Consider the following 17891-nt stretch of genomic DNA (forward strand, 5'->3'; position numbering starts at 1 on the left):
CTAGATGCCACAATGCACATACAATCATGACCACATTACTTAACTGTGAGTACTTATTCTTCCATTTCTTAGTTGCATAATATTGTTACTGGACAGGCTGTATTAAGGCTAGATAAGACTACTATTAATACTGCTGTTTTCGTCCATTATTCCCTCCTTCTGCGCTTCCTTCGTTTATATTTTTTCTATTTAGAAGGTGGCTACTAGGAGTTCCACACTTCCTAGGATCAATGCCCCATCTGGCTTTCAAGGTCTGTAAGAAAGGCACAAATCACAGGCATCTTATCAGCTTGTCATTATCTCTTCTCATATGCAATTCGGTTAAATTTATGAATCTAATGAAATGCTAGACAGAACAAATGTTTGTTCAAGTGCTGTTTTAATAAATAAAACTGAATGAATTTTACTTTATGTTCTTTTTACAATACTAAAAAGTTGTCAGTCAGATGTCAATCCAGTCGTATCAAGAACGTGGAACCATCCAAAAAAGGGTAAACTGCAAACATCAATACAATTTTTCACGTCACAAACTTACTGCAAAAAACATTTAGCTGTGACCCTGTCCATTTGACAAGCACTTCTGTACTAGACAATATTGCTACCCCCAAGATTCCAGACACAAACAGGCTATAGTAAACAGAAGATGGTCTTCAACAAAAGTTATACGGGAAGTCTTCCTTTGCTCACCAAAAATTAAATGAAATATAATTTACTGTATTATATGTGAATGTTAAATAAGTTGCATGCCTTAAATGTGTGCAGAAAATGTTTCTAATCCTATGGAAGAACAGTTCAAAGAAATATGACAAGCCCTCCTACAAGTGCTAATAATATCAGAAAACAATTACATGAAACTGGTCGTCAATCAAGTACTTGGGTACATTTTAGTAGCCATCAGCCCACATTCTATCACCTGCATAAATATGATCACAATCCTTTGGTTTCACTGTATTCAAAGTATGGACTATCATTCTTTGCCATTTTATTTTTCATCCAAGTAATTGGAAAATGATTGCACATATTTGTCACACTTCTGACATTAAATAACAGAATCCTGGCATTTGGTGCATAAGTCTATAGCATGTTTGCAGCTCTGAACTTGTACAGTGCAATGACACATTCCATTAATGCTCTGCAGCAAATGCCTGGCTTTGGATTGCACTTCCTCCCACTTGGATGAACTCCCTGGAGCTGAGAAAACAAAAGCATAACAACTTAGAATGCAAATATTTAAGATGAACCGCAAAATACTTAACACAGTGATTCCTTGTTCATGAACACACCTTTTGCTAAGGAAGCAACAACCCATTTTACAGTAGCTGTCACTAGTAATATTGTATAATCTAGGGTCAAACCAAAGCTGAAAGCAAACCATCTTCCAAGTAACATGCTTGGAAATGGGCAATACACAGTTATTAAACACTGATACTGTCAGATGTTTTTAAACTTTTACTTACTTTTCAGAATAACACATCTTTCTGTAGCACATGTTAATACCAAAGTAACATATATATAACATACAAAGTTTTCTTACTGCTCAATATTGGAGTTGTTTGGCTTCTGCTACATAACTACAATCAACTGCATTACTAGCCGAGTTAAGTACAAACTTGCAGAGTTAAAGATTGTACTGCATTTTATTTTTCTGTCTACTTGTTTCATTGAATATTATGCTCTCTCTCTCTTTGTAGTTATTTATTTTTCTATTTGTTTCATAGCATACTGTGGTCTCTCTCTCTCTGCAGTTAGTTTCCCACGCTCCCTCCCTGTTCTTGTTCTGGTATTAATCTTGGTGGCTTTGAAATTGCCCACCCCTCCTGTAAATTTGTGTTTGAACACTCCTTCTGTGCCTATCTCATCTGCTCACTCAACAGAGTACAGTGAGATCATATTTTGACTTCAGACACCCCTACCAGTCCCATCTGTTCAGTTCTATTCCAGTCTAGTGCCACTAGCTCATTCTACCTAATACAGAGAGAAGATCTGTGAAGGGCAAGCCACTTAGGTCCTTAATTTTGAAGTATCTTCTGTTTCTCCTTTCTCCCTTTCCACTTTCCAAAAAAAAAAAATAATTCTAAGCTTGTTTCCTGCCTTTCTTGTAACATGTCTAGTCCAGATACAGATTTGCTGTAACCAGGACTGTTTGTAAGCTTCTGAGCCCCCAAAGCCTTCCTGTGTTGGAGGGGAAGCCTTCTAGCTTATCAGTGGGAGTGGTAAGCACTAGGGTAGCCTATCTACCACAAGATTCAGGTACAGATTCTTAGTTTTAGCACTTGAATTTGCTTATTCATGCTCAGCACTTGTTCATAACTTGCTGTTAAGCACTAAATAAGCTACAAATTACGACAGCACTCAACCTTCCTCTTTACCTAGGGGAAAAACATTTTTGTACTTACTTTCCTCACTTGCTTAGAGAAAAACAGCTCTTATACTCACATTCCTCACTTGACTAGACAAAAGTGTTTTTTTATTCAGGCATGTCCAAGGGTCAAATCCCAGTGTTCTCTCCTGATGAATCTGGGCATCTTGGGGCAATGTACCAATTGCCTCATGTACACAGACAACCTCTCCTCCTACCACCCAACACCACAACCTGTGAGAGATGCACTTATCTAGCCAAACTGGAGGTAAAGCTCTCTCCAACCAAGACTGAACTTGACAGTCAAGAGGAGAAGGTAAACACTTGCACCACACCACACTCATCACATAGTCCCACTAAACCTACACCACCAAAATCCACACATAGAAACACAAAAACATTCATGGAGGCTCTCAATAATAATCTGCTCAAGCAACAGAGAGCTCCAAAGCAGAAACGCAAGTAACCTCCACCCCCCCAACACAACCCAAATGACACACAGCCCACAGACTCAGTGTGCCAATAAACCACAGCCCATAAGGGAAAACAATGTACCCAACACGCTAGTCATATACTGATGTTCCACTCACCAGGCTAAACAAGAAGGTTACTGTCAGCTGCCTGTCACGTGCCAGGATCCACCACATAACCCACACACTCAGGTCACTCCACAACAAGTACAAATATGACTCACTCTGTCATTGTCCATGTTGGTGTGAACGACCAGAGACATACCTCCCTGGACTACATGAAAAGAAACATGGAAAAGCGCTCTGATCTTGTAGCCCAGGCAGGTATGACCCTAGCCTTGAGTAGCACCCTGCCATCGCCCAGAATGATACTGCAGTACAAAGACAAAATTACTGACTTCAACATTTGGCTAAACTTCTGGTGTCATTCAAAGGGGATCCAGTATCTGTCTGCCTGGGACGACATGGTCGACAGACCACGATGTTTTGGCAGAGATGGCCTGCACCTGTCGCCCATGGGATTCCGGATACTGGCTAAGGGTCTTCCCGCCTCTATAGTGCCTTTTTTAGGCAAGGTTCAAATGACAAACTCACCACCGTAACAGGAACAGGCAAGCAAAAACTGAGGGTAATGCTACTCGATGCTAGAAGTCTAAATCTCAAAATGCACTCACTCAAGGCACTCCTTAAAATGGAGAACATCGACATCTGTGCAGTGACTGAGACCTGGATGTTCATCGTGCATACAGCTGCAGTCATAACAGATGGGTTCTCCTGCCGTCAGGTGGGTCCTCGGTCGGCCGAATTCCAAAGTCTAGGTCCGGCGTCGGTTGTCGTCGCTTCTTCCCTGACATCAGTGCGACAGGGGTATAAAAGAACCAGCCGATGCCATTTTCTTCAGTCTTTCTTGCCGCGCGGTGCCCGAAGCAGAAGCAGTTCGCAAGTGCCGGTCAGCCAGCTCCTGAAATTACGAAAAATTTTGCAACCGAAGTCTTCTTGAAAGCTAAGTACCCCGGTGGGGAAACTTTTCTTGCCTCAGACCGATGTCAGACAAAGTTAATAATTGTATTTCATGTGGGAAGCAAATACCGCATAAGGATTTCCATTCCCTCTGTATTCCTCGTTTAGGCCCAGACCACGACGTCTCGGTCTGTCGCTTTTGTGCTACCTTCAACAAACGCACTATTAAGCGTCGGGCGGAGTTCGCCCAGCATTATTTTGGCAAAAAATTTAACTATATTATGTCGTCGGATACTCTGACTCCAGTTTTGTCTAAAAAACGCAAAGACAAGGACTGACACACGAGGTCCGCGGCCTCTACCGACACCACGCCAAAGTCGACTCCACGTGGTCCGGTTCTCAGCGAGGCGCCTACGCAGCCCCTGACTACCGACGACACTACATTGGCGGTGTCTCCTGTGCCCGAGGTCGCAGGCTCCTCGGCCCACACTCCTACTACAGATACCGAAGCCACTCTTGGGGGTGAATCTCAAAATGTGGACAGGTCTACCTTCCTCTCAAGGTGTCTTCAGACCTTCCTCTTCTTTTTCCATCAAGGCTTACACTAAGTCTAAAGCAGCCATGCAGTCTAAAAGACAAGCTACACAGGGCCCATCTACGGGTCCCATGCCTAAAAAACAGATGCTTAAAATGGCTGAGGATTTGATTACTCTTATCAGGGGTTCTCAAACCCCCCCCCCGGACAAAAGGCCCAGAGTGGAGGAAGAATCCCCCTCCTCTGATCAGGGCTCCATTATTTCAGAGCACTCTGATGAACAGGAACATTCTTACTCCCCTTTTGAAGATTCTGATGCTGAGGAGTCCATTCCCCCTGTCTCCCCCCCAGAGGATTACTCATTTGGGGAAACTTTGCATACCTTAAGGGAATACTTCCACTGGGAAGGCCAAGATTATTCAGATTCCAAGAAAAGGCTTAGGGAATTTCTCTTGCTACCTCAGCACAGGCCTCTAGCTATACCTCCTGTCTTGGACATACTAGATGATGTGTACTCGGAGGCCTGCCTTAACCCGGATTCTCTACCTCCAGCTCCAGTCAAGCCTGACAGGTACTACAGAGTTCCTGACTCGCATCAATTTCTATACAAAAGCCATGCTGCTGACCCAGAAACTATCTCACAGGGACCCAAGGGAATTAAGGCCTCCACTGCAAAAAATCCATTACCTTCCGAGAGAGATTCCAGATCCTTAGAAAGGTGGGGAAAAAAGGTATATACCTCGGCCACCTTAACCATGAGGGCATTAAACTGTCAGTTCCATATGCTAAAGTACCAACAGTTTTTATCACAACTGAGAAGTAAAATGTCACAACCTGAACAACCAGACTTGAAGGAGTTGCAGGATTTGATGCATAGTGCAGAACAAGTGGGTAAACATACCTTACAATGTGGTTTTGATGCTCTAGAAGCCTCATGTAGAGCTGCTGTTACAGGATCAGTGATACGTAGGCATGCCTGGCTCAAGGAACAAACCTTACCAGATCATGTCAAAGCTAAATTACTAGATGCCCCTCTACAAAAGGATGTATTATTTGGTGCTAATGCTGAGGAGGTATTAAGGAAAATGGAGGAAAAGGCTAAATTAATGCAAACAGTGAAAGATTTTCTACAGGTACAACCCCCACGTTTCAGTAGAAACTGGCCTTCCAAAAATTGGTCCTTTCCAGCCTCGGACAGACCCCAAAGAGGTAGATACAGGCGCCCGAGGGGCAGAGGGCAATCCCAATGATCTTTTAGAGGCAGACAATGGCAAGCTCCTATGCAAAGAGGTGGTGAGGATAACTCGCAACCATTCAGAAAGCAAGCCCAATGACTTTCCCCTTTGCATGCCAAGCAAGACTCAAATGGCAGCACCATTAGGCGGAAAACTGGCATTATTTTCAAAAAATTGGCATATTGTCACCAAAGACAAATGGATCTTGGACATTATAAATAGAGGCTACAGATTCCATTTTCACACCCTTCCAAAAATGAGAGGCATGCCAAACCTGCCACACAATCAAAGGGCAGAGGCACAAAGACTAATTTCAGATATCACAGACATGAAAGCTACGCACGAACAGGGTCAAGGTTTTTATTCCAGACTATTCCTGGTACCAAGGAAGGGAAAAGATTGGAGACCTATTTTGGACCTATCCATCCTAAACACATTTCTACTCGTACCAAAATTCAAGATGCTCACTCTACAGCAGCTTCTTCCCATGCTGGGCAAGGAGTCTTGGCTGGTAACATTGGACCTCAAGGAGGCATACCTGCATGTCCCAATCAGACAAAATTGCAGAAGATACCTCAGATTTCTTGCAGGTTCAACCCATTATCAATTCTCTGCATTGCCCTTTGGCTTATCTACTGTGCCCAGAGTATTCACAAAATGCCTGGCATCAGTAATTGCCTACTGCAGAACTCAAGGGATACAAATATACCCCTATTTGGACGACTGCCTGATCCAAGCGGACAGCAAGCGCATTCTTCTGAAACATCTGGCTTATGTAATAATGTTGTTGAATTCTCTGGGATACACAGTCAACAAAAAGAAATCAAGGCTAATACCCTCTCGGAAAATAATTTTCCTGGGTGCCAACTTGGACACAAACACCCAGATGGCCTACCTCACGCCAGAGAAGCAGGGGCAACTAACTCATTACTTCAGAACACTAGCAAATTGCACCAGGCTTACTGCAAGGAAAATCCTGCAGGCTCTGGGATTCATGGCATCTTGCATCTTACTAATCCCATGTGCAAAGCTGTATATGAGGAAACTTTAATGGTACCAGAAAAACCTATGGTCTCAACACAGCCACAGCCTGGAAACAATAATACCACTAATTCCATGTCTTCAAAAGGAATTTATGTGGTGGGCTCAAGCATGCCAGGCAAACAAAGGTCTCCCATTCAACAAGCCTCAAGCAAATCAAGTCATCACAACAGATGCCTCGGATTACGCCTGGGGGGCGCACATGACAAATCGGTGCATTCAGGGCAAATGGTCCCAAAAAGAAAAGCACCTTCACATCAATCAAAAGGAAATGCTAGCAGTAATAAATGCTATTATAGCTTTCAAAGACCTTCTGCATCCAGGACAACTATTGATAAGGACAGACAACACGACAGTAATGTGGTACATAAACAGGGAGGAACCCATTCATACCCCCTATGCAGACTGGCCATGTCACTTTGGAACAGGGCTCTAGAACTAAAAATCGAGCTTCAAGCACAGTACCTGCCAGGCAAGGAAAACACGCTGGCAGACAACCTAAGCAGAAATGTGACAGATCCACACGAATGGAAGTTGCATCCTCAAGTTTTTACAGAAATAATTCAAGCATGGGGAAGACTAGACATAGATCTCTTTGCCTCCCACAAAAATCACCAATTGACAAAATTCTGCTCAAGGACTTTTCATCCAAAGGCCTGGAGAGTGGACGCTCTCTCTTTCAGTTGGACAACAATGACAGTTTATGCCTTTCCACCTCTTCCTCTGCTGCCCAAAGTGCTATTAAAAGCCAGAGCAGACAGACCAAAGATGATTCTCATTGCTCCAGACTGGCCAAGACAACACTGGTACCCACTCCTGAGGAGCCTGACGCATTCCCCACCATGGACCCTACCTCTAATACCTCTTCTTCTAACTCAGCACAGCTTCAAAACTCTTCACAGTCAGCTGAAAACACTCAATCTGGCCGCATGGAAGATCCCTTAACATCACAACAGACCCTACTCTCCAAGGAGGTGCAGGATGTCATTTTGGAGGCCAGAAGGCAGTCTACTAGAAAAGCCTACGCCACAAAATGGAAGCGGTTTTGTGCCTGGAATGAGAAAAAAGGCCAGAATCCTGGAAAACTGAATTTACCTCAAATACTACAGTATCTAGCTGAGCTGCTAAGCAGTGGACTTTCATTCTCCTCCATCAAAATCCATGCCTCAGCCATTTCTGCAGAATACAACACTGATCCACCTTTATTCTCTCACCCCCTCTTAAGACAGTTCCTCAGAGGGGCTAAGAATATAAAACCCCCAAGGAAACAACCAATACCTGCTTGGGACCTCAATTTCATACTAGAAAAGCTGACCTTGCCTCCTTTTGAGCCAGCTGCCTCAACAGATTTGCAATATTTGTCATGGAGAACAGCTTTCCTTCTGGCTATTACTTCAGCTCGTAGGGTTTCAGAACTACAAGCCCTCATGGCTGTGCAGCCTTTTATCATCTTCCATCAGGACAGAGTTTCCTTATGAACCAACCCGTCCTTTATGCCAAAAGTGGTATCCAGGGTAGCTTTGAATCAGGCTATACACTTACCTACCTTTTATCCTAATCCTCAAAACAAAGGGGAGAGATTATTACATTCCTTGGACATCCACAGACAACTGAGTTATTATTTGGACAGAACAAAGCTTTTCAGAAAATCAGAACAGCTCTTTGTGTCCTATGCTATAGGAGCTCAAGGGAAGCCTATTTCCAAACAGACAATCTCAAAATGGATAGCCCACTGCATACGCTTTTGTTACTCTTTTCATGGCAAAACTGTACCTGCAGGCATCAGATCTCACTCCACAAGGGCCACATCTACCTCTGCAGCTTTCCTCAGAGGAATTCCTACCAAAGATATTTTGGAAGCAGCCACTTGGGAGTTCTGTGCATACCTTCTCCAAGCACTACCACCTACCATTATACTCCGAAACTAGAGCAGACTTTGCCACTGCAGTCTTGCAGGGCATCCTGGCTCCTCCTAGTTCCAACTAGTGCCTACCACCCCTTTCTTAGCTTTGGGATTCTACCCATCTGTTATGACTGCAGCTGTATGCACGATGAACATAGTACAGTTTTGTACCTACCATAAATGTAGATGTTAGACTGCTAACACAGCTGCAGTCCAGGTTTCCCTCCCTCCTTCCCCTCTTGGGACAGGCCTATTGGCTAACACCTCCTCATACAACCTGACTGGGGTATTCTTTCATGGTGTATTTGCTTGCAACTAATGTATTTTGATTATATGACATTGCTTTATTACACAAATTTATGTATTGCCTTCCTTCTGGGGGGCACCTGACATCTGGGGCAAGAAAAACTGAAGAAAATGGCGTCGGCTGGTTCTTTTATACCCCTGTCGCACTGACGTCAGGGAAGAAGTGACGACAACCGACGCCGGACCTAGACTTTGGAATTCGGCCAACCGAGGACCCGCCTGACGGCAGGAGAACCCATCTGTTATGACTGCAGCTGTATTAGCACTCTAACATCTACATTTATGGTAGGTACAAAACTGTACTTTCAAGGCTCTACAGAGCAACCCTGCATTACCAGGCTACAACTCATACCACACTTTTTGGCCATCTAACCTGGACCAGAACACCAAAGGTGGAGGTGTGTCCATATTCATTAAGGATATCCACACCTCCAGGTTAGTTGCACAGCATAATGCACCCGAGGTTATCTAAGTGCAACTAACTCTGGGCAAAACTGCAATCCAAATTATAGCTTGCTACAGATCCCCCATCATGCCCCAGGATTCCCACTCCTCTCTTCTTGATATACTGGAAAATATTAGGGTTCAAACACCCTAATAATGGCCGATTTCAACTACCCCACCATTAAGTGGGAAAACTACTCATGTACCAACTCCTTCACTCAACGCCTTCTGGAATTCATAAATTCCAATGCCCTGGATCAACTTATCCACACACCCACCACGGGCAACAATATCCTAGACCTAGTCATTACCAACATGAGTGACCGGTGTTCCACACCTAAAGTCAACCTGAAGTCAACTCCTCATTGGTCAGAGCCGACCATAAGCTAATCACTCTAGATATCCGCATCCCGCCCCCACCACCATTAAGGAAACCACGGCAAAAAAATTTCTCCAAAGCCAACTTCATGCTTATGACAGAAGTGGCAAACTTCATGACACCCATGCACATGGACAATACAGTTACAACTGCTGAATCCCACACAAATGCACTCTATAAGCACTTACACGAGTGCATGGATCATGCCATCCCAAACAGAACCAAGACGCTATCCTCCAAAAAAAGGAAGCCAATCTGGTGGTCCCCTGCCATAAACAAACTCTTCAACAGAAGGAAGAAACTGTTGCAAGAGAGTAAAATCCCATGAGTGGAGGAGCTCCCTTGTCAGCCTCAATAAGAAGCTGAGATCCCTTATAAGATCCTCCAAAGCTAGCTACGAAAACAAAATCATCACTGATTCCTAGGGCAACCACAAAGCATTCTATAGCTATGTCAAGAATCTCAATGGCAACACCCAGATCTGGTCTGAGTTACAGAACCAACTGATATTGCCAACATCCTTGCAGATGGGTTCAGTGTTAACTTTACCCCCCCTCTCACCCCCTAAAGGGCTCATATCTATACAGGAAGAATGCAGAATCTCTGCAATCACATTAATGCAGGTAAAAGCTGAACTCTTTAAAACCAAAAACACAGCATTCATGGGATCGGACAACATCCCAGGCTGCGTTTTACACAAACTTCAGAATGAACTGGCTTCTCCACCTAAGCACCACGTTCAATCATAGTCTCACATCAGGCTTTGTGCCCAATGAATGGTGCACAGCAACAGTTACCCCACTGCACAAAGGGGGAGCCACCACTGATCCTGGGAACTATCACCCTATTAGCCTGACGAGCCTGGTCTGCAAGGCCATGGAACATATCATCATGGAACTCAAACAACGACATTGGTAACCTTCAAACTCTGGACCCCACCCAGTTCGGGTTTGTGAAAGGCAGATCATGCCTTCTGAACCTGATCAACCTCTTTGAGGCAGTCATCAAAGCTGTAGACAAGGGTAAAGTGGTTCACACAGCCTATCTTGACCTCGCCAAGGCTTTTGACACCATCCCCCATTCTGGAATTATAGCTAAACTCACTAAACTACGTATAAATCCCTACGTCACAGGATGGGTTGCCAAATGGCTCACTGACAGAACCCACACTGTAAAAGTTTCAGACTCCAAATCTTACTTTAAACCAATGATAAGTGGAGTACCACAGAGTTCAGCCCTGGGACATCTCCTGTTTGGTATCTACTTCTCTGAAGTACAGGCTAACACAGAAAGCCTCTGGCTAAGGAAGTTCGCAGATGACTGCAAAACTAGGAGCCATAGTAGAGTCCCCAAATGATGTGAACATCATACAGAAGGGCCTCACTGAGGCAGATGCCTTGTATCAGAAGCATGGCCTCAAACTCAATGTCAAAAAGTTCATTGTCATCCCCTTTGGTAAAATCTCTGTATCCATGAACTACCACATAAACGGCAGTCTACTTACTGCCGAATATGTGATGCGACCTTGGGACCCAGGTGGACAGAAGTCTCTCCTTTGATAATCACATCCCCACAGTAGTCAGGAAATCCTTCTATGTGGCACACACCATCACAAAAGGGTTCTCATCCAGGAAAAAAAGAGGTCATTGTACCCCTCAACTCGGCAATCATTAGACCCATTATAGACTACAACACCCCTTTTGGAATATACCTCACAAGACATCTGCAGCAGATGGAAAGGCCAGAGAAGTACCTCACAAAGAGGATTACTGGCCTCAAACAGATGCCCTACACTGACCATCTCAAAAAACTCCAGCGTTACTCGGTAGCATATCGCCTACTCCGAGGAGATCTCTGCCTAACATATAAAGCCATGTTAAACCCAGAGCTGTTGGGCATGCTACACCTAAAGAAATCCCAATCCCCCCGAGCTACACACTCTAGGGACCTAAACCTTGTCAACACAATAAACAGCACATGCTGGAGGGATAGATTCATTTCCCAGAGACTTCCTATACTCTGGAACAAGCTACCCATCTATGTCAAGCAAAGTTCCTCATCAGCACTCTTCAAGAAAAATCTTGATGAGTGGATGGGAAATAGGAAATACACCCCAGGGATCATTTCTGTAGCTCTGATCGACAGGGGCACAAGAAATTCACTTTCTTGGGTGGGGTAAGCCAGGGAACCTTACTGGCTAGGCTTACTTAGGTCCTTGGGCCGATAGCCTAGTACCTACCTATGAACAATATACAAAACGGTTCTTAATACAATCATCTTTAGTAAACATTCTTGTTTACCAACACTCATTATTTTCTTAGCAACTGACGAGCTTAACCTAATGTAGCAATTAACTGTGCAGAGGCATTGAAAGAAAGATTTTAGCAGCAGGTTTACAAAGCTCTGATAAATTTTGTTTCAAGATCACATGCAAAAAAAAAAAAATCAACAAAAATCTTCCTCATACAGGCCAATCATGTACATTTTTTAAACTAACCCAAAATTTGTAGAGCGTAAAAAACATTTTCCACTGTAAAAAGCATTATGTTCCCCTGTACTACTCTTATGCCCTATTTGCCCAACATCAAACATGCATAGCAAGTCGATGATCTAAGGTCAGGAGTTCCAGATGGTCTCTGTACTTCCTCCAGTTCTGCTTGACCCGAAGAACAACAAAAAAATGACAAAAATCCAAAACTGACAAAATATTGACTTTTAAGAAAAATATGTCAACTCTTTAAATAACACTATTTGGATGTCCAACCTGTGACAATTTTTGTTTCCCCTAGAAGTCACTAGCATGCACTTTCTGCATGGCTCTGTAGCCACAGTTTAAGTGTAGAAAGTTTAAAAACAAAAACTTATAATCTCATACCTATTTCCCCTTTTACCAGTATATTATTTTGTTAGGGAATGAGTACAGTCAACTACTTAGCAAACTTTTTTCCCAGTATTTTTTTACCATATTAAAAAAAAAATCAGTGGAAACCACAGAAAGATGTTTCTGTCACCAACTTAACTTTACTCAGAACACCTACTACTGTGATAAATTCAGTTTACACAACTGTACTATGTTCTTCATACTGATCACTGCTGCTTTTGCCTTAGCTATATGGGTAGAGTTCCACAGCTAACTATATTTGGGAGGTGGAAGGAGAAGGGTCCAGGAGTCCCAGGGGAATGTTCCTAGCAAAGCACGATCTAGACCTAGAAAAAAATCAAGTTTATAATGCTTTGTAAAAGTAGGTACAGAGAACCAACAGCTTTTAGAATACTTCTAGAATCCAAACCTTCCCAAAAAGCCATAGAAGAAGCCAAGGTACTTGTAGAAACGGCTTTGACTCAGTCTGGAATAAATTTGGCATTGTGAGTATAACAAAAGGTTAGCCTTAGACACAACCATTTGGAAATGGACTGTTTTGACACAGGTTGTCCCTACTTTACAAGACACGAAAAATGGAGTTGAAGCTCTGAAAGATTTAGTTCTGTCACAATAGTACTGGAGCGGTCTGTGGACATCCAAGGTATGGATTATCCTCTCTGTCATTTTTAGGTTCAGGAAAGAAAATGGGAAGATGAATAGTTTGGCTTACAGTAAACTTGGATTCCACTTTAGGCACAAAAAAGGATTAGTTTTCAAAGAAACACTGTCCTTGTGAAAAATGAGGTAGGGGCTGACTTGCTGTAAGAGCTTGGAATTCAGATACCCTTCTTGCAGAGGTCAGAGCAATCAGTTAAACTGTTTTGCACAGTAAGATTAGCTGGTTCAAAAACGGAGAAAGTGTTAGCTTCTCTAACACAAAATTTAGATACCAAGGAGATGTCATAGTTTTACTTGAAAACCTCGTATGCAAAACACCTTTCAAGAAAATTTTAACACGACACTGCCTTGAAAGAGAAGGCTATGTGGGCAGACATGCTGAAATGGCTGATAAATGAACCTTGACAAAGGAATAAGAAAGGCCACAGGGTAGTAACTCACACAAACATTGTAAAACCAGAGCACAACTAGCCCTGAATGGGTGCTACTTATGTTGTTGGCAACAACCAGAAAACCTTTTCCACTTCCTATTATAGGACTTTATAGCAGCAGGCGTTCTTGCCTCTATTAGTACCTGCTGCATGTCCACAGAAAACAGGTGTCTAAAAGGAATTAAGACTATCATCCAGGCAGACAACTGAAGATGACTGATGTTGGGGTGTATCAACCACCCCTGTTCTTGTGGGAGTAGATCACAATGCTTACACTGAATTGCCCCTGGCCATTTCCAAAAGATGGGAGAATCATGGCTGCCAAGGCCAGAAGGAAGTCAACACAATGATCTTGGGGGATTCCTTCTGAATCTTCATACATACCCTGGATATTAGTGGGAAGCATACGTGAACATTCCTGTCCAAAGAAAAAAAATGGCACTTGTCTTCCAAGCCTTCTTGCATGGAGTCCTGGAACAGAATTCCACCAGTTGATTGCTCAAAGAAAAGACAAATATGTCTACTTGAGGAACTCCCTTACAGACAGATGGATCAAATCTTGGAAGACCCCCAGATCTAGTTTCCATTCATGAGGGTCTGCCTTGGTCCTGCTCAACTTGTCTCCTACACAATTTTGCTCTGACATAATGTAGGATGCCTGTAGAGTGAGACTGTGCTGTGAAGCTCTATCCCAAAGCTAACATGGCTAGCCTGCAAAGGGGGTACACTCTGGTCTCCCTTGTTTGTTGACGTACCACAAAACTATGGTATTGTCTGCAATCACTTGAAGAGGTCCCAGGGACCAAAGACTGTTCAGATAATTGAGTGTCTTGATCAGGGCAAGCATTTCATTCATATTTGTGTGCTTGCGTCTGTCCTTGGTGTCCCACATACCCTGCAGTTTTACATCTCTGCTTGGCAAGCAGTTTCAGGAAAGTACAAAGCATCTGTAGTGGCTGACTGCTTTAGAGCAGGGAGGGAGAAGGGAGACTTTGATTTAAGGATATTGGTGGTCTCCAAATTATTTCTCTTTCACTAACCCCAGTACTAGGATCTGAAAAGATAAAGGGTGTTGATGCTGGGACCAACAGATTTCAGATACCACTGTGTCTTCTCATGTAGAGTCTTACTAGGGGTTTCATGAGAATCACATATGTCACAAACCCCAAAACACTGAGATATTCCCCTGCAGTGACTGAAGTCTGAGTGGCAAACCTTAGAAATATATCTAAATAAAGATCAACTTTTTCTGATGTGTGAAGCTGACATCCCAGGAACACAATCCTGTGTGAGGGAGTCAAGAAAGACTTGTGTGTTCTCTTAAAATCTTGGCTTATATAAGAGAGCTCTCACCCAAGACAGATAGTCCTGACATTCTGAAAAAGATTCCACAAAGATAAGCAAGTCTACTAAATATAGAAAAATGTGGATACCCTATAGCCTGCAAAGAGCTATAACTGGGGCTAGACACTGTGAACACTCTTGGTGCAATGGATACCCCAAAGATTAAGGCACAGAACTGATAATGTGATCCAGCCAGACAAAACCTTAAGAAACACCTATGATCCAGACACACAAAGCCTTAAGAAACACCTAAAGTCTGGATAAACAGGAATATGATAAGCATCTTGTATGTCTAGTCTTACCAGGAAAGTTGAAAGAGGAAGATGATGCAACAGGTTTTCAAAGTGACATTTTGAATTTGGGCACAATCACAAAACAGGTTTAGGAAAGAGAGGTCCAGAACTTGTCTACAAGCATTTTCTTTCTTTGGGACTTGGAACCTGCTTGAATTGAACTCCTTCCCCACCTGGGACGGAAGGAATATTTCTATCACTCCTTGGGACAGCGTGTGATGAAGAACAGGTAGGAGCAAAAGATGCTGATCTGCAGGATGAAAAATGGCGCCCTAGAAAGGAAGACTTTTCTCTCACTGCCATCTGTAACCTTAATGGAGGATTTTCAGAAACCATTTGTCTAAAACAATCTGTTGCCAAACAGGAAAATGGAGATTCAGACTTTCTGGAGAAAAAAAGGGCCAGGGTGGGAGCATGTCAACAAGGTCTTGTAAACAGTCATCCAGACTTTTTGGAGTGTCTTTGATTTTGGAAAGTTTGAGGCTTCCTTTTGGAACCTCCTTGCCACTTCTTTTTAAGTGTCTGTTTACCTGAATTTTGTTGAGACTGTTTATTCTATTTTTGTCAAAATTGGAAGAGAAGACCGTAATCTTAAGAGATTCCCTGGATCATCTTCCCCTTTTCATCACACTTTTTGATCACCTCTGCAGCAGAGGGGACAAATAAGAAGTTATGTACTCACCATAACATTCCATGTGAGTTGGTCATCTCGCCTTCATTCTTTACTGATGGGTAAGGAGCCGATCCATCGTCTCTGGTACGGCCATATGCAAAGCTCGAGGTCTTCCAGTAGCTCGAAGTCAAGCACCTATCCCATGATGCACTGTGAATTACCTCAGATCTTGTTTGCTGCATGTACTATAACCATATAAAAGAGCTATCCTCCTATGGAGGGGAAGAAGAATTGAGCAACCAGGATGAGACCTACCTCTAGGTCAACTATCAACCAGGAGGGGGAAGGAGGGAGGGACATAAGAATGAAGGCAAGATGAACAACTCACATGGAACGTTATGGTGAGTACATAACTTTTTAATGTGAAGTTGTTCAATCTTGCCATTCATTCTTTACTGATGGGTAGCGTCGCTAGCACCATCAATCTCCGGTGGCTCATGGGAGTACATTCTTCAGAACCGTAGACCCAAAAGAAGCCCTGTCCCTGGAGGCCTTATCAACTTTGTAATGAGTGATAAAGGTATGCAGTTTAGACCAAGTGGCTGTTGCACAAATGTTATCAAAGGGCAATTTGGCTTGGAACGCAGAGGATGCAGAAACTGCTCTGGTTGAGTGAGCTTTAATCTTGTGTTGTAAAGGCATATTAGCAGCTGAATAGACAAAGGTAATACAATCAGATAACCATTTAGACAGAGTAGTTTTAGCCACTGGTCTACCTTTTCTGGCTTCAGAGAATGAAACAAAGAGCTGGTCTGATTAACTGACATCTTTTGTTCTATCCAAATAAAATCTGAGCTGTCTGTGAACATCACGTTTGTGCAGCATATACTCCAATTTATTGGAATGATTAGGGAAGAAAACTGGTAACTCAATGACTTGGTTGACATTAGATTCTGGACAAACTTTGGGCGAAAAAGCAGGTTTTGTCTTAAGAGAAACTCTGTCAGCATGAGAAATCAAATAAGGAGGGTTGACTGATAAAGCCTTAAGTTCTGACACTCTGCGGGCAGAAGTAATAGCTAACAGAAAAAGTACAGTTGTGTACCTATCATAAATGTAGATGTTCGAGTGTATTCACTGTTGCAGTCATTACACTTGGGTTATCCTGCTGGCAGGCTACCCGCAGTCGGCCTGAATTCCAAAGTCCTGGTCTGGCGTCAGTTGCTGTCACCTCTTCCCTGACGTCAGTGCGCCAGGGGTATAAAAGATGCAGCAGACGCCATTTTCTTCAGTTTTTCTTGCCCCAGATGTCAGGTGCCCCCAAAAGGGTAGGCTAAAAAACATTGCTTATAAAAGCATGCACTAAAATAAATACCTTCATCTACAAGCAAATACACCACATAGGTTGTATAGGATAGAGAAGTACAGATAAGTCCCAGCAAAGAAAGGGGGTTGGTGGGTGGGTAACCTGGACTGCAACAGTGAATACACTCGAACATCTACATTTATGGTAGGTACACAACTGTACTATGTTCATTGTGTTTCACTGTTGCAGTCATTACACTTGGGTTGAATCCCAAAGCTGAGGTTGGGCGGCAGGGTCTAAACAGAATTAGGAGTGGCTATAAGGCCCTGCAGAACTGCAGTGGCAAAGACTGCTTTGGATTTAGAGTAAAGAGGTAAGTGGTAGGGCTTAGTAAAAGTGTGCAATGAAGTCCAAGTTGCAGCCTCCAAAATACCCTTGGTTGGTACTCCTCAGAGGAAGGCTGCTGAGGTGGCTGCTGCCCTGGTAGAATGTGGTCTAATGCCCTTAGGCACTGATTTGCCATTTTGTGAGTAGCAGAAAAGTACAGTTGTGTACACCTACCATAAATGTAGATGTTCGAGTGTCTTCACTGTTGCAGTCATGACTGTAGGGTTCTCCCCTGCCGGCAGGCAGCCCCAGGTCGGCCAGAATCCCAAAGTCTGGGTCCGGTGTCGGCTGTTCAACCATGCTCCCTGACATCAGAGCGCCAGGAGTACAAAGCTGACAGCAGA

The 17891-nt window shown here is 43.3% G+C and overlaps 1 protein-coding gene across 5 annotated transcripts in view; it reads right to left on the reverse strand.

Annotated features, from left to right (window-relative positions):
* Window positions 1-362: 362 nt before the first annotated feature.
* SLC30A4 (solute carrier family 30 member 4) overlaps window positions 363-17891 on the reverse strand; it is a 583377-nt gene continuing 565848 nt past the window's right edge. For all 5 annotated transcript variants that reach the window (XM_044077632.1, XM_044077630.1, XM_044077629.1 and 2 more), the window contains exon 8: window positions 363-1191. In XM_044077632.1, coding sequence (XP_043933567.1) covers window positions 1040-1191 — 152 coding nt within the window. In that variant the 3' untranslated portion in view covers window positions 363-1039. The remainder of the gene's footprint in view (window positions 1192-17891) is intronic.

The sequence above is a fragment of the Protopterus annectens genome, chromosome 7.part0 (assembly GCF_019279795.1).
Source record: "Protopterus annectens isolate FY-2018-M chromosome 7.part0, PAN1.0, whole genome shotgun sequence".
Classification (NCBI taxonomy): Eukaryota; Metazoa; Chordata; order Ceratodontiformes; family Protopteridae; genus Protopterus; species Protopterus annectens.